This window comes from Antechinus flavipes, chromosome X (genome assembly GCF_016432865.1).
Source record: "Antechinus flavipes isolate AdamAnt ecotype Samford, QLD, Australia chromosome X, AdamAnt_v2, whole genome shotgun sequence".
NCBI lineage: Eukaryota > Metazoa > Chordata > Mammalia > Dasyuromorphia > Dasyuridae > Antechinus > Antechinus flavipes.
In genome coordinates this window covers 14,565,687-14,583,924 of record NC_067404.1, presented here as the reverse complement: position 1 = coordinate 14,583,924, position 18,238 = coordinate 14,565,687, and the positions used below count along the sequence as shown (strand labels likewise).

At 48.5% G+C, this 18,238-nt stretch overlaps 1 protein-coding gene across 4 annotated transcripts in view; it reads right to left on the bottom strand.

The window, feature by feature from the left end:
• Nucleotides 1-9,921: 9,921 nt before the first annotated feature.
• The window catches only part of HCFC1 (host cell factor C1), a 28,267-nt gene continuing 19,950 nt past the window's right edge, over nucleotides 9,922-18,238 (bottom strand). For 2 of the 4 annotated variants that reach the window (XM_051968964.1, XM_051968966.1), the window contains exons 18-26: nucleotides 17,836-17,999; nucleotides 16,194-16,746; nucleotides 15,326-15,658; nucleotides 14,689-14,804; nucleotides 14,472-14,606; nucleotides 13,942-14,127; nucleotides 13,060-13,357; nucleotides 12,454-12,517; nucleotides 9,922-12,266 (exon numbers count right to left, since the gene is read on the bottom strand). In XM_051968964.1, the coding sequence (XP_051824924.1) occupies nucleotides 12,227-12,266; nucleotides 12,454-12,517; nucleotides 13,060-13,357; nucleotides 13,942-14,127; nucleotides 14,472-14,606; nucleotides 14,689-14,804; nucleotides 15,326-15,658; nucleotides 16,194-16,746; nucleotides 17,836-17,999 (1,889 nt within the window). In that variant the 3' untranslated portion in view covers nucleotides 9,922-12,226. The remainder of the gene's footprint in view (nucleotides 12,267-12,453; nucleotides 12,518-13,059; nucleotides 13,358-13,941; nucleotides 14,128-14,471; nucleotides 14,607-14,688; nucleotides 14,805-15,325; nucleotides 15,659-16,193; nucleotides 16,747-17,835; nucleotides 18,000-18,238) is intronic. The other 2 variants (XM_051968965.1, XM_051968967.1) reach the window with 1 other exon arrangement.

Sequence of the window (18,238 nt, the reverse complement as noted above, 5' to 3'; positions counted from 1 at the left end):
TTCCTTTCTTTTTTCTTCCTTCCTTTCTTCCTTCCTTCCTTTTCTTTCTTTCTTTCTTTTTTTCTTTCTTTCTTTCTTCCTTCCTTCCTTTCTTCCTTTCTTTCTTTTTTCTTCCTTCCTTTCTTCCTTCCCTCCTTCCTTCCTTCCTTTCTTTTTTCTTCCTTCCTTCCTTCCTTCCTTTCTTCCTTCCTTTTCTTTCTTTGTTTCTTTCTTCCTTCCTTCCTTCCTTTTATTTCTTTCTTTCTTTCTTTCTTTTTTTCTTTCTTTCTTTCTTCCTTCCCTCCTTCCTTTCTTCCTTTCTTTCTTTTTTCTTCCTTCCTTTCTTCCTTCCCTCCTTCCTTCCTTCCTTTCTTTTTTCTTCCTTCCTTCCTTCCTTTCTTTCTTTCTTTTCTTCTTCCTTTTCTTTCTTTGTTTCTTTCTTTTCTTCTTCCTTTTCTTTCTTTCTTTTCTTTCTTTCTTTCTTTCTTTCTTTTCTTTCTTTCTTTCTTTCTTTCTTTCTTTCTTTCTTTCTTTCTTTCTTTCTTTCTTCCTTTCTACCTTGGGGCCTAGAGTCACACTATTAGTAAGTATCTGAGGCTGCATTTGAACTCAGTTCTTCCTGACCCCAGACCCGGCACACTACCCACTCTAATGTCCACTCTATCTAGCCACCTAGCTGCCCCTCACATTTCTTTTCAAAGAAGAATAGGGGAGACCTAGGGATCATAGAATCAAGTCCAATCCTATTCATGAGACCAGTCAGAGAATCATAGTTTTAGACCCAAAAGAGAACTCAAGATTATGGAATCCACATGCCTTATTTGACAGATGAGGCCCAGAGAAAGTAAAAGGTTTGTAGAGGATCACACGGTTAAAGTTGAGATCCCCCAAAAAAGCCATTTTTCAAGTCCAGTTTTCTTTCTGTTGCACCATCCCCTCATTTCTGTGGGCTTTACATAAAGCAGAGATAAATCTCTTCAGTGTTCCTGGGGACAAGATGAAAGCTCCACAAAGCTTACTGAACTACGCAGGAAGTGTTTATTGTGTGCTAGGAGGAGAGGATTCAAATATGACGTATAAACTCAAGGAGTTTATATTCTAATGGAGAAGACCTCAAATACTGAGGCATGGGGTAAGAAAAGAGAGTTTGGGGTGGGAAACTCTCAGAGAAAAGAAACTGATCCATAAAGAAGTCCTAATTTCCAGAAACAAGGATAACCTAGCTAGAAGTGGAGAGGAGTGAGGGCCGGGGGAAGGTGTGCTTGCGGCGGCAGAGCGGCCGATGGCAAGATGACCCGGGCGTACTGCCAGGTAGGCTCGATGAAGCACGGTTGCTTTGTCCACAGCCAATCAATAACCAAGATGGCTCATTCCAAAGGTCAGAGTTCCACAGCGTAGAGAAGGACCAGGGGCACGGAGTCCGATCTGGCACGGAGGGGGCCGCTGCGGGTGGAGAGAGGTGGCTTAGTAGCAGCAAGACCGATGACAAAGTGACCAGATGGCTTTGGGAGATACCAAGGTGATATATGAAGAGATGCTAACATGAATGTTTTTTTTCTTTTCAGAGCTGAACAGTCAAGGTTGAGGTTGATCTTCTGGTCTGGTCAGTTTTGCTGAACCGACTTTTTGTTCAATCTTGTCTGACTCTTTGTGGCCCCATTTTGGAGTTTTCTTGGCAAAGATACCGGAGTGGTTTGCTATTTCCTTCTCCAGTTCATTCTACAGATGAGGCAACTGAGGCAAACAGGGTGAAGTGACTTACCCAGGGTCACACAGTTACTAGATGACTGAGATCACATTTGAACTCAGGAAGATGAATCATCCGACTCCAGATATGGCATTAGAGCACCACCTAGCTACCCAAATTGATACTTGGTCTCTTTCTAGTTCATTGTTATGTTACAGCATTAAAAGGAAAGCTGACAATGAGTCTCTTTCTTTCTTTCTTTTTTTCTTTTTCTTTCTTTCTTTCAACTCCTCCGCCCAGCGGCTACTTGAATTCATTTGCTTGATGTATAATGATCCTGGTACAAAGTAAAAATTAGCCAATATTAAGAGACTAAAAAAGACTGACTAAAAAATCCTAACAGCTTGATAGAAATTAGTGTTGACACAGACAGAAAAGTAACCTTACGTATTTTTTTGGCCAGCAAACAGAAAATGAACGTGACAGACAGAATGTTAAGAAAGCTTTATAGAACAATAATATTCCATGACATTCATATAAGCATATGTTCCTCATCTGACCGGATTTTAGTTACCATAACTTCTCTTTGGATTAAAAAAATTACTATGTTGTTTTCTAGAACTCAGAACTTTTGTTGATGGTACAAAATCAAATAATGGCTAACAAGTCACAACAATACAATAGGTAGAGGATACAACCACATCCAAGAGGTGTTAAAAATACTCAAAATTTTAGGGCATAAAGATCACCAAGTTAGCATATCTTTCTTTTCTTTTTTTCAACGTTCAGTAGTATTTTATTTTTTCAAATATATGTAAAGGTAGCTTCCAATATTCATTTTTGTCAGACTTGGTGTTTCAAATTTTTTTTCCTTCCCTCCCTTCCCTCCTCCCTTCCCAAAGTGGCAAACAATCCAATATAGGTTAGACATATACGATCCTTTTCAACATTTCCATATTTGTCATATTGTGCAAGAAAAATTAGACCAAAAAGGTAAAAACCCACAAGAAAGAAAAAGTAAACAAACAAAAAAAGGTGAAAATACTTGGTTTCTGTCCACATTTAGTCTCCATAGTTCTCTTTCTGGATGAGGATGGTGTCTTCCATTCCAAGTCTATCGAATTGTCTTGAATCGTTGTTGAGAAGAGCCACGTCCATCAGAATTGATCATCGTATAGTCTTCTTGTTGTCGTGTATTTCTTATAAATCTATATTCTGTACATCCAACCATTCTGGAGAGCGAATTGGAACTATACTCAAAAAGTGATCAAACTGTGCATACCCTTTGATCCAGCAGTGCTACTACTGGGCTTATATCCCAAAGAGATCTTAAAGGAGGGAAAGGGACCCACATGTTCAAAAAAGTTTGTGGCGGCCCTTTTTGTAGTGGCAAGAAACTGGAAACTGAGTGGATGCCCATCCGTTGAGGAAAGGCTGAGTAAATTGTGGTATATGAATGTTATGGAATATTACTGTCTGTAAGAAATGACCAGCAGGAGGATTTCAGAAAGGCCTGGAGAGACTTCCGTGAACTGATGCTGAGTGAAATGAGCAGGGCCGGGAGATCATTATACACAGTGACAACAATACTATATGATGATCAATTCTGATGGACGTGGCTCTCTTCAACAATGAAATGAACCAAATCAGTTCAATAATGAATAGAAGCAGCCACACCCAGTGAAAGAACTGTGGGAAATGAGTGTGAACTACTACATAGAATTCCCAATCCCTCTATTTTTGTCCGCTTGCATTTTGATTTCTTTTACAGGCTAATAGTACACTATTTCAAAGTCTGATTCTTTTTGTACAGCAAAATAACCGTTTGGACATGTAAACATATATTGTATTTAACATATACTTTAACATATGTAACATTTATTGATCTACCTGCCATCTGGGGGATGGGATGGGGGGAAGGAGGGGAAAAGTTGGAACAAAAGGTCTTGCAATTGTCAATGCTGAAAAATTACCCACACATATGTCTTGTAAATAAAAAGCTATTAAAAAAAGAACCATATTCCATTATATTCATAACGTGACATGAAGCCATTCCCCAACGGATGGGCAGCCACTGAATTTCTAGTTCATTGACACTACCTACAAAAGAGCCAGCATAATTTTCTTCTTTTTTCTTCTTCTTTTCCCCAGGTACTTGTAAAACAAGTTTTGTTTTAAGTTATACATGTACATTCATTTTTAAAAATATGTTTTCTTATGAATGATGTTGGACGGGAAAAATCAGAACAAAAGGGAAAAACCATGAGAGGAAAAAAAAGAAGAAAAAGGAAAAAAACGAACCTAGCATGTGCTGATTTACATGCAGTCTCCATAGTTCTTTCTCCTACAATGTTAAAAGGAAAGCCGACCACGAATCACCGAGTCATCATAATGAGGAGGGTATTTTCTAGCTAAAGTTTATTAGGATTGCTTTGGATCACTGAACCGCTGAGAATAATCAAGTCTATCATCGTTGATCATCACAAGTCTTCCTGTTACGTTGTACAATTTGATGGGCATCTACTCAATATCTAGTTTGTTGCCACTATAAAAAGAGCGGGCACAATTTTCAATAAAGGGACGGCACTCTGGGTGGGGAAGGCAGGTTCAGATTGCCAATGACAATTATTTTAAATGTGAAGAATTAAGGAAAAGTATGGGGAGAAGACCCCACTTCTGTGTTACTTCTGGAGGCTGGAATCTGGGTTGGGAATGGGGAGGGCCTAAAAGATAGAGCTACCTGGGGGCCCCGAGGGGGTTGTCTCCCCAGTTTCCAGTTAATGCCATCCCCTTCCTAAAGCTCGGGGAGAAGTCCACAGGAAGTTGGGATGGAGGCCTAGTTCCCCCTTCTAGACTCTTAATCAATTGGTGAGCATGCACTGAGCCCTCCCTGGCTGGCCTCGACTGTGTTGTGGGGAAAACAACAGCCTGGGAACAGCTAGACCCTGACCTTTGGATACTGGTTGGGGAGCCGGTTGTCACATCCATATTAGACACAGATAACAAATAAGACCTACAGGGTCTTGGTAGTGATGGGGAGGGATCACTAGGGGCTAGCAGAGAGGAACAGAGCAATTCCTTGGAAATGGGGATACCTGAGCTGGGCCTTGAAAGAGAAGTAGGAACTATGGAGACTGAATGCAGGTAGAATCACATTATTTTCACCTTTTTGGGGGGTTCTTTCTCATAGTTTTTCCCTTTAGTTTTTCTTTTTTTTTTTTACTTTTTGCTCAGGCAATTGGGGGTTAAGTGACTTGCCCAGGGTCACAGCTAGGAAGTGTTAAGTGTCTGAGGTTAGATTAGACCTGAGAGGACTCAGGTCCTCCTGATTTCAGGGCTGGTGCTCTATCCCCTGCGCCACCTAGCTGCCCCCTTGCCCTTTAGTTCTGATGTTTCTTCCGCAACACGACTAATATGGAAATATGTTTTAAATGATTGTACGTACCTGTGTAACCTATATCAGATTGTTATCTTAGGGAGGGAGGAGGGAAAGGAGAGAAGGAGAAAAATTTGGAACTCAAAATCTTATAAAAATGAATGTTTAAAACTAATTGGGAAAAATAAAATACCATTAATTGGGGCGGGGGGGTGGGGAGTACAGAGAAGGCAAGATACCCTTGATGAGGAACACATGCCTTGCCAGTAGGATCCAGTGGACTCTGACTAGGCTGCTGGTGCACTGCTGGTGACTGGGAATGGGGGTGTGGGGAGACGGACTATTGTCTGAGGAAGCTTTCCTTCTTTGGCCTGTCCTAATGAGCCGTGGGAAGGCTCTGCTGCTCTTCAGCCTTCTTCCTCATCGTATAGTTTCTCTCCTTTGGACTTCTAGGCAAGTACAGTGAGGATAATTTCTCTCTTCGCCAATGGCGGTATCTTATAGCAGCCAGCTTTTTAAACCGTGCTTTGGGATCCCATATGGGGTCTTGTCATTGAATGTGGAGATCATGAAATGATGATTTATTTTCAGTCCATATTGGAGTTGTTTACCTAGTGCATAGCCCTGAATACATGGGGTTATGTGAGAATTTTCTTGCGTGGAAAGGGGTGGTGAATGGGAAAAGTTTCAGAAACCTTGGCGAGCAGATGTGCATGGAAGTAGGAGCTGGGTTGACTCCAAGCTTTCCTGAACCAATGATAGCCGGCTCCCGTTTTCTGGCTTCCTTTTCTCAGCATGGATCAACAACCAGCAATCTTGATAAATGGTTACCTTGTGGATTAAGAATTCCAGATTCGGGGATTCGGGGCACCAGGTGATTAAAGGAAAATCTCTTTCCCAGCACAATTCTTGGAGAAGGACTTCCGCTAAGAGAGCGACTCTGTTTTATGGCTGGCAGATGAAAACAGCGTCACTGCTGGGTGGAAGATATGGACCTTGCCAGCCCACCCCGATGACCACTGTGATTTTCTTGGACAGTTGCAGGCCTGAGGTGAATGGAAATAGCACGTTATAGAATGTTTCCTGGATTTTTTCATGAGCCTTTTTGGTGTTTTGTGCACTTTCTGCAAAGAAAGAAACAGTTGGCCCCCTCTGATGGCTATCTTGCATAGGAGGTCACCGTCACCACCGCCACCGCCGCCCACTTTGATAGATCTAGTACCCAGAAAAAGGGGCAACCTAAACTTCAAGCTTTATTCCTGGAGCATCCAGGAGCCAAAGAGAACTTGAAGTACATTGGCAAGGACCGTTGCAGACCCTCCCCCCGCCCCGACCCACACTTGCCCAGCCAGTCCATTGACCTTCTCGAGAACAGGGCTGGACCTTACATTGGGCATTAAAATGAAGCACTTTGAGGCCTTCAAATCTAGCCCCCCAGCCTGGCTTTTCTTTCAGGTCTGGCCGCCGCTGCTTCATCCAGTTCTGCAGTTAAGCCTTCCATCGCTCCACTTTCCCCATCCCGGGTTTCAGTATCTTGCTGGTAGGCATGCAAAATCAAGTGGGAATTTGAGGGGAGTTTTGCCAAAGTTAAAGACGACACAGAGCCCGAGATCAAATCCGTAACCCAGATTGTACAAGGTACCGAAAACACCCCATCAAAAGAAAAGGTCTTGACTTCTCCATCCGGAGACTGACCAACTTTCTGCAGGTTCTCCAGCTCTCAGGGGCCCTCAGGCCATGATGAGGAAGGGAGAAGCGCACCCCGCAGAGAGATTGGCTCGGTTGGGGGCCCGGAGCCGGACATTCCCTCCGTTGGATCCTGCTAGGAACGGACTCTGTTCTCGTCCTTTCTTCGAGGTTCAGCTCTGAGCGAAACTTCCCGAGGCCCACGGCATTCGCGCTCTCTTTCTTGACCCTCGGGTATTTACTCAAATAGGCCAAAGTCATTACAATTTAAACTTGGGGAAGAACGGGAGGCTTCCACTTCCAGGAGAGTTCCCTTGGACCTACTAGAAGGCACTTCCACAGGGTGTTTTCTTGCTGAATGAGGAGACACACCGGGGGCCGGATTTACTGTCCATGCTGGGCAAGGCTTCCAGAATTTCCAGGTCCAGTCTGTGAACAGTTGAGTCCACATAGGTGTCCGGCTTTGTAGGGCCCTCGAAGGCAGGAATGATTTCAGTTTGGCTTTATATCCCTTGAGGCTGGTAAAAGTTAGGTAGGATAGCCTAGGATGAACTCCTAGCACGCCTGCCTGATTTAGCCTGAGTGCCCGGCACTGAGTGGGTGGCTCAGGGGAGCCTTCACCGACCAGAGGAGGACGGATTGATAATTCCAGGAGCCCCTTCTGCCCAGCATCATCTGGGATGGAGCGGGGCTGGAAGTTTCAGTCCGTTTGTAGAATCGCACCTCGTGCAGGAGACCTCAAATAGAAAGGCCTTTTTTCCAAGGGCTTTCATCCCCCCCCTTCCTCCCCCCCCCCCATTTCCTCCCCTCTCCCCTTCCCGGAGCACTTTCCATTCCTGCTGCTCAAGAACAAGACCAACTGGCTTGGCTGGCAGGTGAGGACTTGGGCTTAATCTCCATCTGGAATCACTCAGATTCCACGTTCTCTAATCCATCTTGGAGATTTAATGATGAGCAAAGGCTTCTCATTGTCGTTCAGACTCTCTGACCCTACTTGGTTTTACTTGGCAAAGATACTAGAGGGGTTGCCGCTTCCTTCTCTGGCTCATTTTACAAAGTGGGAATTGAGGTAGATGGCTAAGTGACTAGTCCAGGGTCATACAGCTGGTGTCTCAAGCCAGATTTGAACTAACAAAATTGAGCCTTTTTGACTCCAGGCCTGGAATTTTATCTACTGTGTCACCAAGTTGACTGTGCAGAGGCAGGAAACCCCATCATTCCCGGGAACAGCGGCTATTTCCTGGCCCTCCCCCCTTTCGGCCTAATCTATTAGCCATAGGGCCTTTCAGAGGTGTACCCCGGCAGCGGCCTCTGCTTTGGTTCTTAACTGTCTTAATTTTCTATTTGTATCCTTTATGTTCCACACAGTAAGTGCTTAATAAATGCTTTTTCATTCCTTCATTCGCTTGTGAGCAAGAAGCATCCTCACCAAAGTGCTCAGGGGAACGCTTCCTCAGGGGAACGCTTCCTCAGGGGAGCGGCTCGGATTCCTTCCAATAAGGGAAGTCAGCAGCATAGTTGGCAAGGGCTGGGAAGGGCGCCCCTTATTCTCAGTAAGTTGGGATGGAGAGATTTTCCTGTGCAACTGCCGTCGTTGGCCCAGGCCGTTAGGGGTTCTTTCTCCAATGCTTTTGTGTGAAGAACCTTCCCCCTCTTTGGCTGATGAAACTGAGCTGTTTTCTACCCTAATCTATAGAACACTCATCCAGGCTGCGGTGTGGATAGCCACGAGGGAGGGAGACGTGGGCACCCGGGACGGGGTGGGAGTGGGAAGGGCACCGTGCCCACCCCAAAGACTGATACAGGCCATCTTTTCCCTTTTGGCCAGGATCGCCCCATCTTTCTGAAGCAGATGTGAAGATTGCCCTTCTTGAGGCCTACAGGATAGAGTCCAAACCCCTGGATCGTGGCATTCAAGATTCTCCATGATGATTTGGTTCCAAGTCACCTTTCCAGTTTTCTATTTCCCTTGCTCCCTATCCCTACGTATCCTGATCTTAGCCATCCTCCAAGGCCCAGCTTAAAGTGCTTTTCACTGGGAAGTCTCCCCTGCTCTCCTTCCTTCGAGCCCTTCTAAACAGGCTCGGTCCCGCAACACACACTGCCCTATTCCTGGAGTGGTGCCTTTGAGTGAATCCCATTTCCCTTGGCAGACTGACAGCTCTCTGAGAAGTCAGGGCTTCTCGCCTCGATTTCCCCCAAAGTGCTGGGAATAGGCTCCCGGAAGGTAACTTGCCTAAGCCCCAACTGGATTCATGAACTGAAGCCCAGAGAAGAGATTTCTTGGATGACGGACATTACTGAGTATCTCTGGTACATCCAGCCCAGTGTCTAGTGGGGGGGGGGGGGGGGGTCAGGAACAGGGAGGCGGATCCTTGTTCTGTCCATTAAGAAAGACAGAGACTGGGTGCTACAAACTAAAAAGACCCCAGCTTCAGAGGAGCAAAAGGAAGTCCTTTCTTGGGGGATGTCAAAGGGAAATGAGTATCCGGAACTTACAGGAGAGCTCTAAATCTACTTCGGGTTCTTCTGGATCTTGCTGGCCTTTTATTTTATTTTATTTTTTATTATTTTATTTTAGCTCTGAAATAAGAAATGAGATTAAACTTGCTGTTTTTTCTGCCTCTAAAACTCTGATCAAGTTGGGAAACTGAGGCGCAAGCATCATAGCAAAAAGAGGAGACCCCGGTCTAATTCACGCCTGTCCCTAAATGCAGTGTCTTAGTAGGTCCCGGATCTGGTTCTCCCTCCCAGAGCCAAGAAAGCAAAGGGGAAGTTTGCATAGCAAAGCAGCTAGTTACATTATCCCCAGCCGTCCTGGACTCCACCCTCTTCTTTTTGGTCATCACGTACTCAGTTCCATTGGTATACCCCAGGAATTTTAAGGTTTTTCCTTCAAGATATACCTTCTCTTAACACGGCCCCTTCGAAGTCATCTTTGTCAACTCCCCCCTCCTCCCCTTTCACAGGTGGGATAACTGAGGTGCGCAGCCAGCCACGTAAAGCCCAACAGCTAGTTAGCAGAACTGGAACCGGAAGCTCGATTTTCTGGGTAGGCAACCCTCATTCTTAAAGGCTAGAAGCTCCCTCTAAGCTGGGCCCAAACAGAGGTAGAGCAGGGAACGTGTGTTTTCTACCTCTGGGTCTTGGGGATGATCTTTGGAGTTTGTGGGTAGGGAAGAAAACCACATGGTTATTTCAAAAAAACGTATTTTATTGTTCAAAATAGCACAAACAACATAGCACTAGGGTAATATTGAGTCACAGGGGGAGGGGTTCTCTACAATGGAAGATTGAACAGCTGTCCTTTTAAAAAAAAAAAAAAAGCAAGAAATTAAAGGGGTGGGTGGTAGAAGATGAAGAAAAACAGATGGCAGGACCAGGCGAATGGAATCTAAGAGACTAAACAGTAAAGTCGTCCACAGTGAAATATACTATAATACAAAAGAAGAGGCCCTGCAGTTTTGTAGGGTCCAATAGCAGAGGGAAGAGGGTACCGTGGGAGAGCAGGGAAAAGGATATCGGTCGCTACCTCTCCAGACTGGCCCAAGAACTGAGGAGAGGCTCTAGCCAGGTCCTCAAGGCTGGCTGGCTGTTTGGAAATTCTTTTGTACAGCATTTTGCAAAGTGCTCGTTTTGCCAATGCAGGTTTGGGGCCCCGGGGAGCTTGGCTCCCCGTAGCCACCCTGCCATATTACATTGAGTTCAGCTCCTGACTCACTGGCTCTACTCTTCAGAGCAGGTGGGTGAAGCTGGAGAGCAAGGCCTACAAATTCATGGAATCTGTAGGCCGGAGCTGCTGGCTTTGAGAAAGAGCACCCCCATCCCCCTCCAATCATCCGACTTCCACTTCTTCCGATCCAAGTTTCCTTTCTGCCCTTTCGATTCCCCTCTTTCCCCCAAAACAAAAGTTTGGGGGAAGGGCCTCTCTTGGAAACTGGCAGCTGTCTACTCTCGGCTCCATCTATACCAGAAACCCTTCCCGTTTGGACTGGCCCTAGCTGACCAGGGCAGGGTCTATAGGGAGCTCAGACATAAAGGGATCGGGGGGAGGGCGGGGGACAAGGGAGGCAGCAGATTCCAACATTACCTTTCTTGAAAACCAAGCTGATGGTTCACTTATTGCCCAACTGGCAAATGCGAGAAACTTGAAAGGATCTGGGTTCTTTATGTGCCTAAGTTGTTATTGCCTCCTTCCTCCCAATTAACCTGACATACCCTCTTCCTTCAGGGGAATTGGGCCAGCAGAAGATAAGGGACCGGCAACATGCAGAAAGTGTTTGCGGTCAAGAGAAACCAAAGTATTTAAAGCCTGTCTCTGCTGGCGCTACCCAGGGCTGCCATTCTCTCATCCTGGCCAGTTTAGCCCCCCTCCCGCCTCCCCCCACCCAGAACATCCCTGCCAAGACTGATGCTAAATTGGGAGGAAAAAAAAAAATAATCCATTTTGTACATTGCTAAAAGATACCCCCCCAAAAAAGGGAAAAAAAGCCCCACATACTATAAGATTGTAATAAAAATGAGCTTCGTCTCTTCAACTTTTTCACTTAAAAAAAAACGATGATAGTTCCCCCCCCTCCCCTGACCCTAACTTGTCTGGGCTACCTCGCCCTAGTGTGGCATTACAAAGCATCTTCTAGACCAAGCCATGCTGCCCGTGCCAGCCCCTGCTCTGTGCAGGAGTGTGTTGGGGGGGTGTAGCAGATTGTGATGCCAGGGTCCTGGGGAATCACAGGCTTGGGGGGAACAGGGATGAGGTGAGGTTAAGGAATCTGGGTGCTGCAAACTAAAAAGATAAAAATGACAAAAGATGCCCGTGGGGTTGGCCTAAGTCCGACTTGGAGGAAGGGGTGGGAGGGGAGGAAGGCCGGCTAAGTGCCCACCGCCCGTTGGTTTCCTTTGATTTTCTTGTGGCTGAAGTCCTCCTCTTCCTCCTCCATTCCCACACCTGTCTCCTCTGCAACCCCAGGGAAAACCAAGAATAAAGAAATGTTTGTCTTAAAAAGGAATTTGAAATTTCTCTTTTAAAGGTCATGAATATGGGACAAGCATAAAACCTACACGGGACCCCCGCTGTGAAAAACTTTCATGGGTAGAGGGAGACCGCCAAGGGTCCCCCGTCGTCGTCATCCTCTTCCCCTCTTCCCGCTACCACCCAGGGGAGGCACGAGGGGCCACCCGCTGTCTCTGAGGTTTGGTACTGCATGCAAAATCCAGCACAGGGGTCCTCTCCTCCTCTTTCTCAAGCTAACCTTTTCCCCTCCCCAACCCAATATTTTCAAATGTGCTTTCTTCATAACAACTCGTCCTCCCCACCCTTTCAAAAAACCAAAACAAACCAAACCAAAACAAAATGGAGAACAAGAAAACTGGGCGGAGGGAGGCTCCAAAGGTTTGGGGGTAAAGGGTGGGGGGAGAGGGGGAGGAGGGGAAGTTGTACAAGGCGCAGCAGGTGGTATCTTGGAAGCAGAGCAGGGGGCTGGGGAGAGGGTCGGCATTCACTGGCCATCTGCCTTGGATTTCTTTGGAGCAGATTTCCTTGGGAGAAGGGAAAGAAGGGTCAGGACAGGCTCCTGCTAGTTCTCCCCTCAGATTTTCAAGACCCCGGTGGCAAGAAGTGTTAGGTTAGGTGGTGGTCACTAGTACCCAGCATCTCTCCCCCCTACGCTATCCATCTCTCTCCCCCCCAAGTCTTTACGAGGCACAGCCAGGAGGCCCCACTTACATTTCTGGGGAGGACAAGGGCCGCTTGCTGGCAGGCTTGGAGCTGGAACTCTCTTTGCTAGATTCTACAGAAGACAAGGACAGAAAGGAGAGGGTGAACGGGAAGGGGGAAGCGAGGCGGCTTGGCTCGACACACGGGCAAACCAGGGCTCAAGGCAGATACAAGGGGACGGCAGTTCTCAAACCTGTTCAATTCCACAATTTTTACTTTCCCATAAAAATGCCATGTGCTGATATCCCAACTCCCTCATCAGAGCACACGGCCCCTTCTTCAAGCTCTCCACTCGGGACTCAAGTTGTGAATCACCTTGGATCAACATATGTTATATTCACACACATATTAACAATCGACAACTTCCTCAGCCCCGCCCCCCTTCCCCCCCACCTTTCCTCAAAGGTCTCCTTCATTAGACCAGGAGCTCAAGGGAAGGGACCTCTCCTCTGTCTCTCCAAACCACAGAACCCCCTCCCAGCCCCGCATTATGGTATAATCTATGACCCACAGAGCACAAACCTCTTTGTCTCTCTTCGCTCAACCTGTTGCCAGAGGTGTCCTTCAAAACCCTACCCAGATGCCCCCGAGTCCCCTCCCATGTACACTTCTTACCTTGTAACCACCTGACTTGTGTGGCAGGGCCGTAGCCCTTCTCATTGCGGGCAGCAATTCGGAAGATGATGGCGGGCTTGGTGGTATAGTCTATGTGGGCATTGGAGAGGCTGGAGGACTGCACCAAGCAGGATGGGTTGGGCCCACAATAGACCCGCATGAAGGCCAACTGAGCTGGGGCTGAGCTTTTCGGTTCACCTGCCTGGGAGCTCTGGATGGCTAGGTATACTGAGTACTCAATGATCTTGCCCGAGGTCACTGAGGGTGGCTCCCAGGTGAGGTGTGCACCATCTGGACTCTAAGGGGGCAAAGGGGAAGGAAGCACGGAGGGAGAGAGTGAGAAAGACGTAAAAAACTCATCAACACAGGCCCAAGGCTACCACTGTCAGCCTGAAATGCCACTAAGCAAATGCTTTACTACAGAAGAAGGAACAAGTTGTAAGCAAAGACCCCCAATTTAAGACAGATCGAACCCCTGAAACACAGCTACATCCCTCGCCCCCAGCTGCCGTCACTGCCTCCTCCTAAACCACAGCAAGGATGTCAGTGTTCCGCCTCACTATATAAGTAGGGAAACTGAGGCTTAAAAATAAGATGACTACTTGCAAGCGGTCAGTAGGACCAGTAACAACACCAAGACTATGTCTGAAGTCTAGGTCTCACACACCGTACGTACTGCTTCTACAACTCTACAGCCACGTTCTGATTAGACGAACATGCTTCATGTTTCCCCCTCCTCCCTTCAACCTGGAGCCGAGACACACGCAACTCCCAGCTCGACACTAGCCACTTTTGTTCAACGTTAGCCTTCCCCTCCATACAAAAAAGGGCGAGGACAAAAGGGGCCCTGTAGGTTATGTTCAGACTCGGGTCAATACTCACTTTACTGATTTTAATGGCACAGGGAGCCCCAGGAAAGCCAGGCAGACAAGTCTTAAAGGCTGAGATTTCACTGAAGGGTCCCCGGCCACAGGCATTGATGCCTGCAACTCGGAACTTGTAGGCTGTGCCTGGCTGCAGCTCTTGCTTCTTTAGTTGGTTGTAGTCAGGGATAGTGCCCGAGTCATCCTGGTAAGGGACAGAAAAATAGAACTAATTATAGCTGAGGTTACCTACCTGGCTTCCCACCAAGGACCTTTCCATGACCTTGGGAGGGAGAGAAGAGGCAGAGGAAAAAAGCTGCCAAGTCAATACAGAGACCTACAAACTGTTGTTACAGTTAAGGGAATGACCCCCCTCTCCCCCACCCTCCACCCTAACTGTCTCAGACCTCTTCTCTGATCCCACCCACCACAACTAACAAACAGACCCAGACACCGGAATGGGATAGAGCTCAGTTCCTAATGAGCCAGGGGTGACTGTACCAGGCCTAGGCCTGAGGGTGGAGGACAAACACTCCTGGGGGCACTCACGTCACTCGGGGCGTCATCTGGGGGCAGGAAATAGTGCATCACCATCATGTTGGTGCCTTTGATGACCCCAACATCGAACCACTGGTTTTCTTTCTTTGCTGTGGCTTTCATAGGTGGGGGCAAGGGGTCGGGTTTCTAAGGAAGACAAGGCATCGAGTCAATCTCAAAGACACCTGGAAGAGTCGTATTCCTTCAAGGACCAACGCACCCAACTCACCCCCACTGGTGACTCGATGCCATTAGCTACCTCAGCCAGGGCAGTAGCTGCCTGGAGCTTCGCTGGACTAGCCACCACTGGCTGAGGAGCCACAAATGTGTTAGATGGAGCCAAACCTGGGAAAAGAAAGCATCTGATGAAAGAGGTCCTAAGGAGACCTGGCTCTCACATCCTGCGCCCTGCACCTTCTTCTACAGCAGCTATCCTGGCCCCTGGGGCAGGACCTTTGCCACTGACAGGCTCGCACACAACGTTCGGGCTGTTGCCTTCTTCCTGAAATGAGTTTTCTTCTCCTGAGAACTGTGAAGAAGACTTTGAGAGAAGCCTGGAGATGAATCTTGAATCCAGACCTTTTCCCTCTAAAACACTCGACCCCACACAGGCACACACTTAAGGCCAGCTGCCTCCAGGGGCTTTATCTGCTCCCTGAGCAAAGGGCTGATAGGCACCTTAGGTCTGAAGGTAAAGGCAGGGAATGGTGGGTTGGGGGGGCGGGGAAGAAGAGCGTGTCAGCAGGCAACAGGAACTGTGTGTTCCCCAAGGATCGGTTCAGGCCCCAACACTGAAAGGTTCCCAGAGCGATCCCCACATCACTCCTGGCCAACACTCCATTCGGGTGGCCAAGGCACCCACTTACTCTCTGTTGCTGTGGAAGGCAGAAGGGCCACAGTGCTGGTGACAGCACTGGCTAGGTCACTGAGGCCATTACTTTCTGTGGCTGGGTCGTTGAGGCTGTCAGCCGGGGCCAGAGCCTCAGTAGGCAGGTGGTGGTGGTGGTGATGGTGGTGGTGCACCTGAGCCTGAGCCTCCTGCAATTGTTGCTGCTGCTGTACCAAAGCAGCCAGTTCCTGCTGGGTCAGCACAATGGGGATGGAAGTAGGCTGCCCCTCCTGGCCCTCGGCTGTCAAGTGTCCCAGCTCTGCCTGTGCCACTGCAGCAGCATCTGATGTGTCCATTGGCTCGCCAGCACCTGCTCCAGGGCCAGAGGAAACACCAATCAGAGCTAGTCTGTTCAGTCTGATGACGTTAGACCTGACTCCTCGCTGGCCGTCATCACCCTTGGTCCCTGACCTCCCCCAGTTACCAGCCATTCCAGTTCCACTCACCACCAAATCAAAGGACAATGCAAATAGGTGTGGGTGGCAGAGGGTCCCCCCCCCATACCATCCTCATTTCTTGCCATTTTGTTGGCATCAACTAGGGCTTTGGGCCAAGCGGCCTAGCTTCCGGATTTGTCCTTGGCAACCTCCTCATTCTATATGCTCAAGACTGCTACCTCTTCAAACCTTTACCCACACTTGGCCTCTATTGCCCACTACCACCCACCCACTCATTCCCCTGAAACATAGGAGCAAAAGGAGCTCAAAGAACTTAAGATCTCTACGTGAGGTAGCAGCCTGCCGTATCACTGGCTCTAATAGTTAACGGAGATGGCACATCCTCAAACAGATGTGGGTGGCTCTAGAGATCTTTTCTATCCACAATCCCTTCGTTGAGAAACTTACCCATGACGGCCTGCTGAGCTGCCTGGAGCACGGCCTGGATTGCCAGGGCCTGGGCTTCCTCAGTAGCTGCTGCTTGGGCTGCAGCCTCAGCTGCTGCTGTCACTGCCAGTTCCTCTGGGGTAAGGCCTGTAACCATAAGGGTGGTAGTGCCAGCCTGAGCCTCAGCCATCAGCTCTTGGGGCAGGGACAATTGGTCCACTTCGGGCTGTGGCTGCGGCTGGACCATAACGGCTGTCACTACAGCTGAGGTGGTAGCCTCCTGGCCTGGAGAGGGCTCCCCGGGTCCACTCATGTCCACTGCCGCCTGTAGATCAGGACTGTGAGTAGCTGAAGGGCCCTCGGTCTGCTCTCCTCCAGGAGCAGAGGGAGGCTGTAAGAGCTGCTGCGGAGCTTCTGTCTCAGCTGGGATCTCTTCTAAGGGTTGGAGGATGTCTGTGGCCGAGAGGGCCACCTCTTGCGCGTCTGTGCCAGTCACAGCCACTGCTATTGTGGCTGAGACAGACGTTTCTGTAGCCATGGCATCGGGAGGCATCTCCGTCATCGATGAGATGTTCTGCAAGGTTAGGGAGGCCTTGATTAGAGGGAGGCGGATGAAAAGCAACAGTTGCAAACCATTTCTTCCCTAAGGTTTTCCTTTGGTTTTCTCCAGAAATGTTCAAATGATCTGCCTTTGAGGGGGTGGGGATGAGGGGGAGGAGGCAGATAACCTGCAAAAGCTGCCAGGGTGACCTATTGAGAGAACCTTGATCCGAATAAAAGGACACAAGTTCTAGTTCCAAGATTGTGCTAATTTTCTGTAACCATAGTAACCCCTTAGTTTCTGCCACTCCACCTCAACAAAACGGAAGCTCTAAATCCTGCCTCCTCACAGCTAATTGGGTTGTATAGAGCCTGCTGTCGAGAGGAGAGGGAACTTGGGAAATAAAGACAACTTTGCTGCCTATTAGTGGCTTCTTCAAGTCCATGGGTCTCTGGACCTGGTGGGCACGGCTGTGCGGTCTGCCCTTCTCCCTTCCATCTGTTTCCTGCCAAGATGATGGCATGGGCGTGTGACACTTCGCCTTCTATACCCAGGGGAAGAGAGCACTAAGCACCACACTGGGGAGACTAAGGGCCGGAGACAAGGGCTGTCACACTGGAAGGAAGAGGTGATGGACTGGTAAGTTGATGATTAGCAAGAGGCTGGTATAGGATCAACACTCAGCACCCTCCGGGTCACATAGAGCTGGAGAAATGTCAGCTTCAGAACGTGTTAAACGGTCATTCCAGAGACAACTGAGACAAAGGAGTTGCCCGAACTCCCAAATCACAGCCAGGAGCAAAGGTTGGCGTGGGACAAGAAGAGTGAGTCTCTCCCTGTGGTCAGTGGGGGCTTCTGGAGATGGAATGGGAAAGGGCAGGGGGAGGTATGCTAGGAAAGCCAAGCCAGGCCAGGCCAGGCCAGGTCCTGGCCCACACTAAGGTTTTCCCCTCTGTTTGCCAGCCCGGGCTGCTTGATCCTACCCCGATATTCTGTCCGAGATCCACAGAAGCCCAACCTAGCCAGAAGTACACTGCTTTTTCACGAAGATAGGACGCTGCCCAGATCCCTCCGGTTTGGAAAGGAAAGGAATCGGCCGCAGAGGCCGTAATGGCTTCTCACCGGCACTGAAGGACCGGGAACTGGCGTGGACTGTGTCACAGTAGTCACAGCGCGGGTCTGAGTAGAAGAAACTGTCGTGGTGATGGTGCTGGAGCTGGTGGTGTTCATGCTTTCTCCTTGCATGTTCTCCGGCTCCCCTTGATTGCCTTGAGCTGGCGGTGGGTCTAGGGAAAGGGAAAATAGGTAGATCGGGAATGAAAGCTGAGCTGGCCGGGGCTGGGCTACACTTGGTGAAAGAAGGGCCCGGTGCGACCTCCCACTTCTCCACGGAGACTCTGGAGAAGTGGGACAAGAGGCGCGGGGTCCAACGGAAGAAGCTCGAGTTAGAAGTAAGGTTCTAGCTCCTCTGGGTGGGTGTGACTCCTGAGGCACGTGACCTTAAGACCTTTTTCTGGTTTCCTCA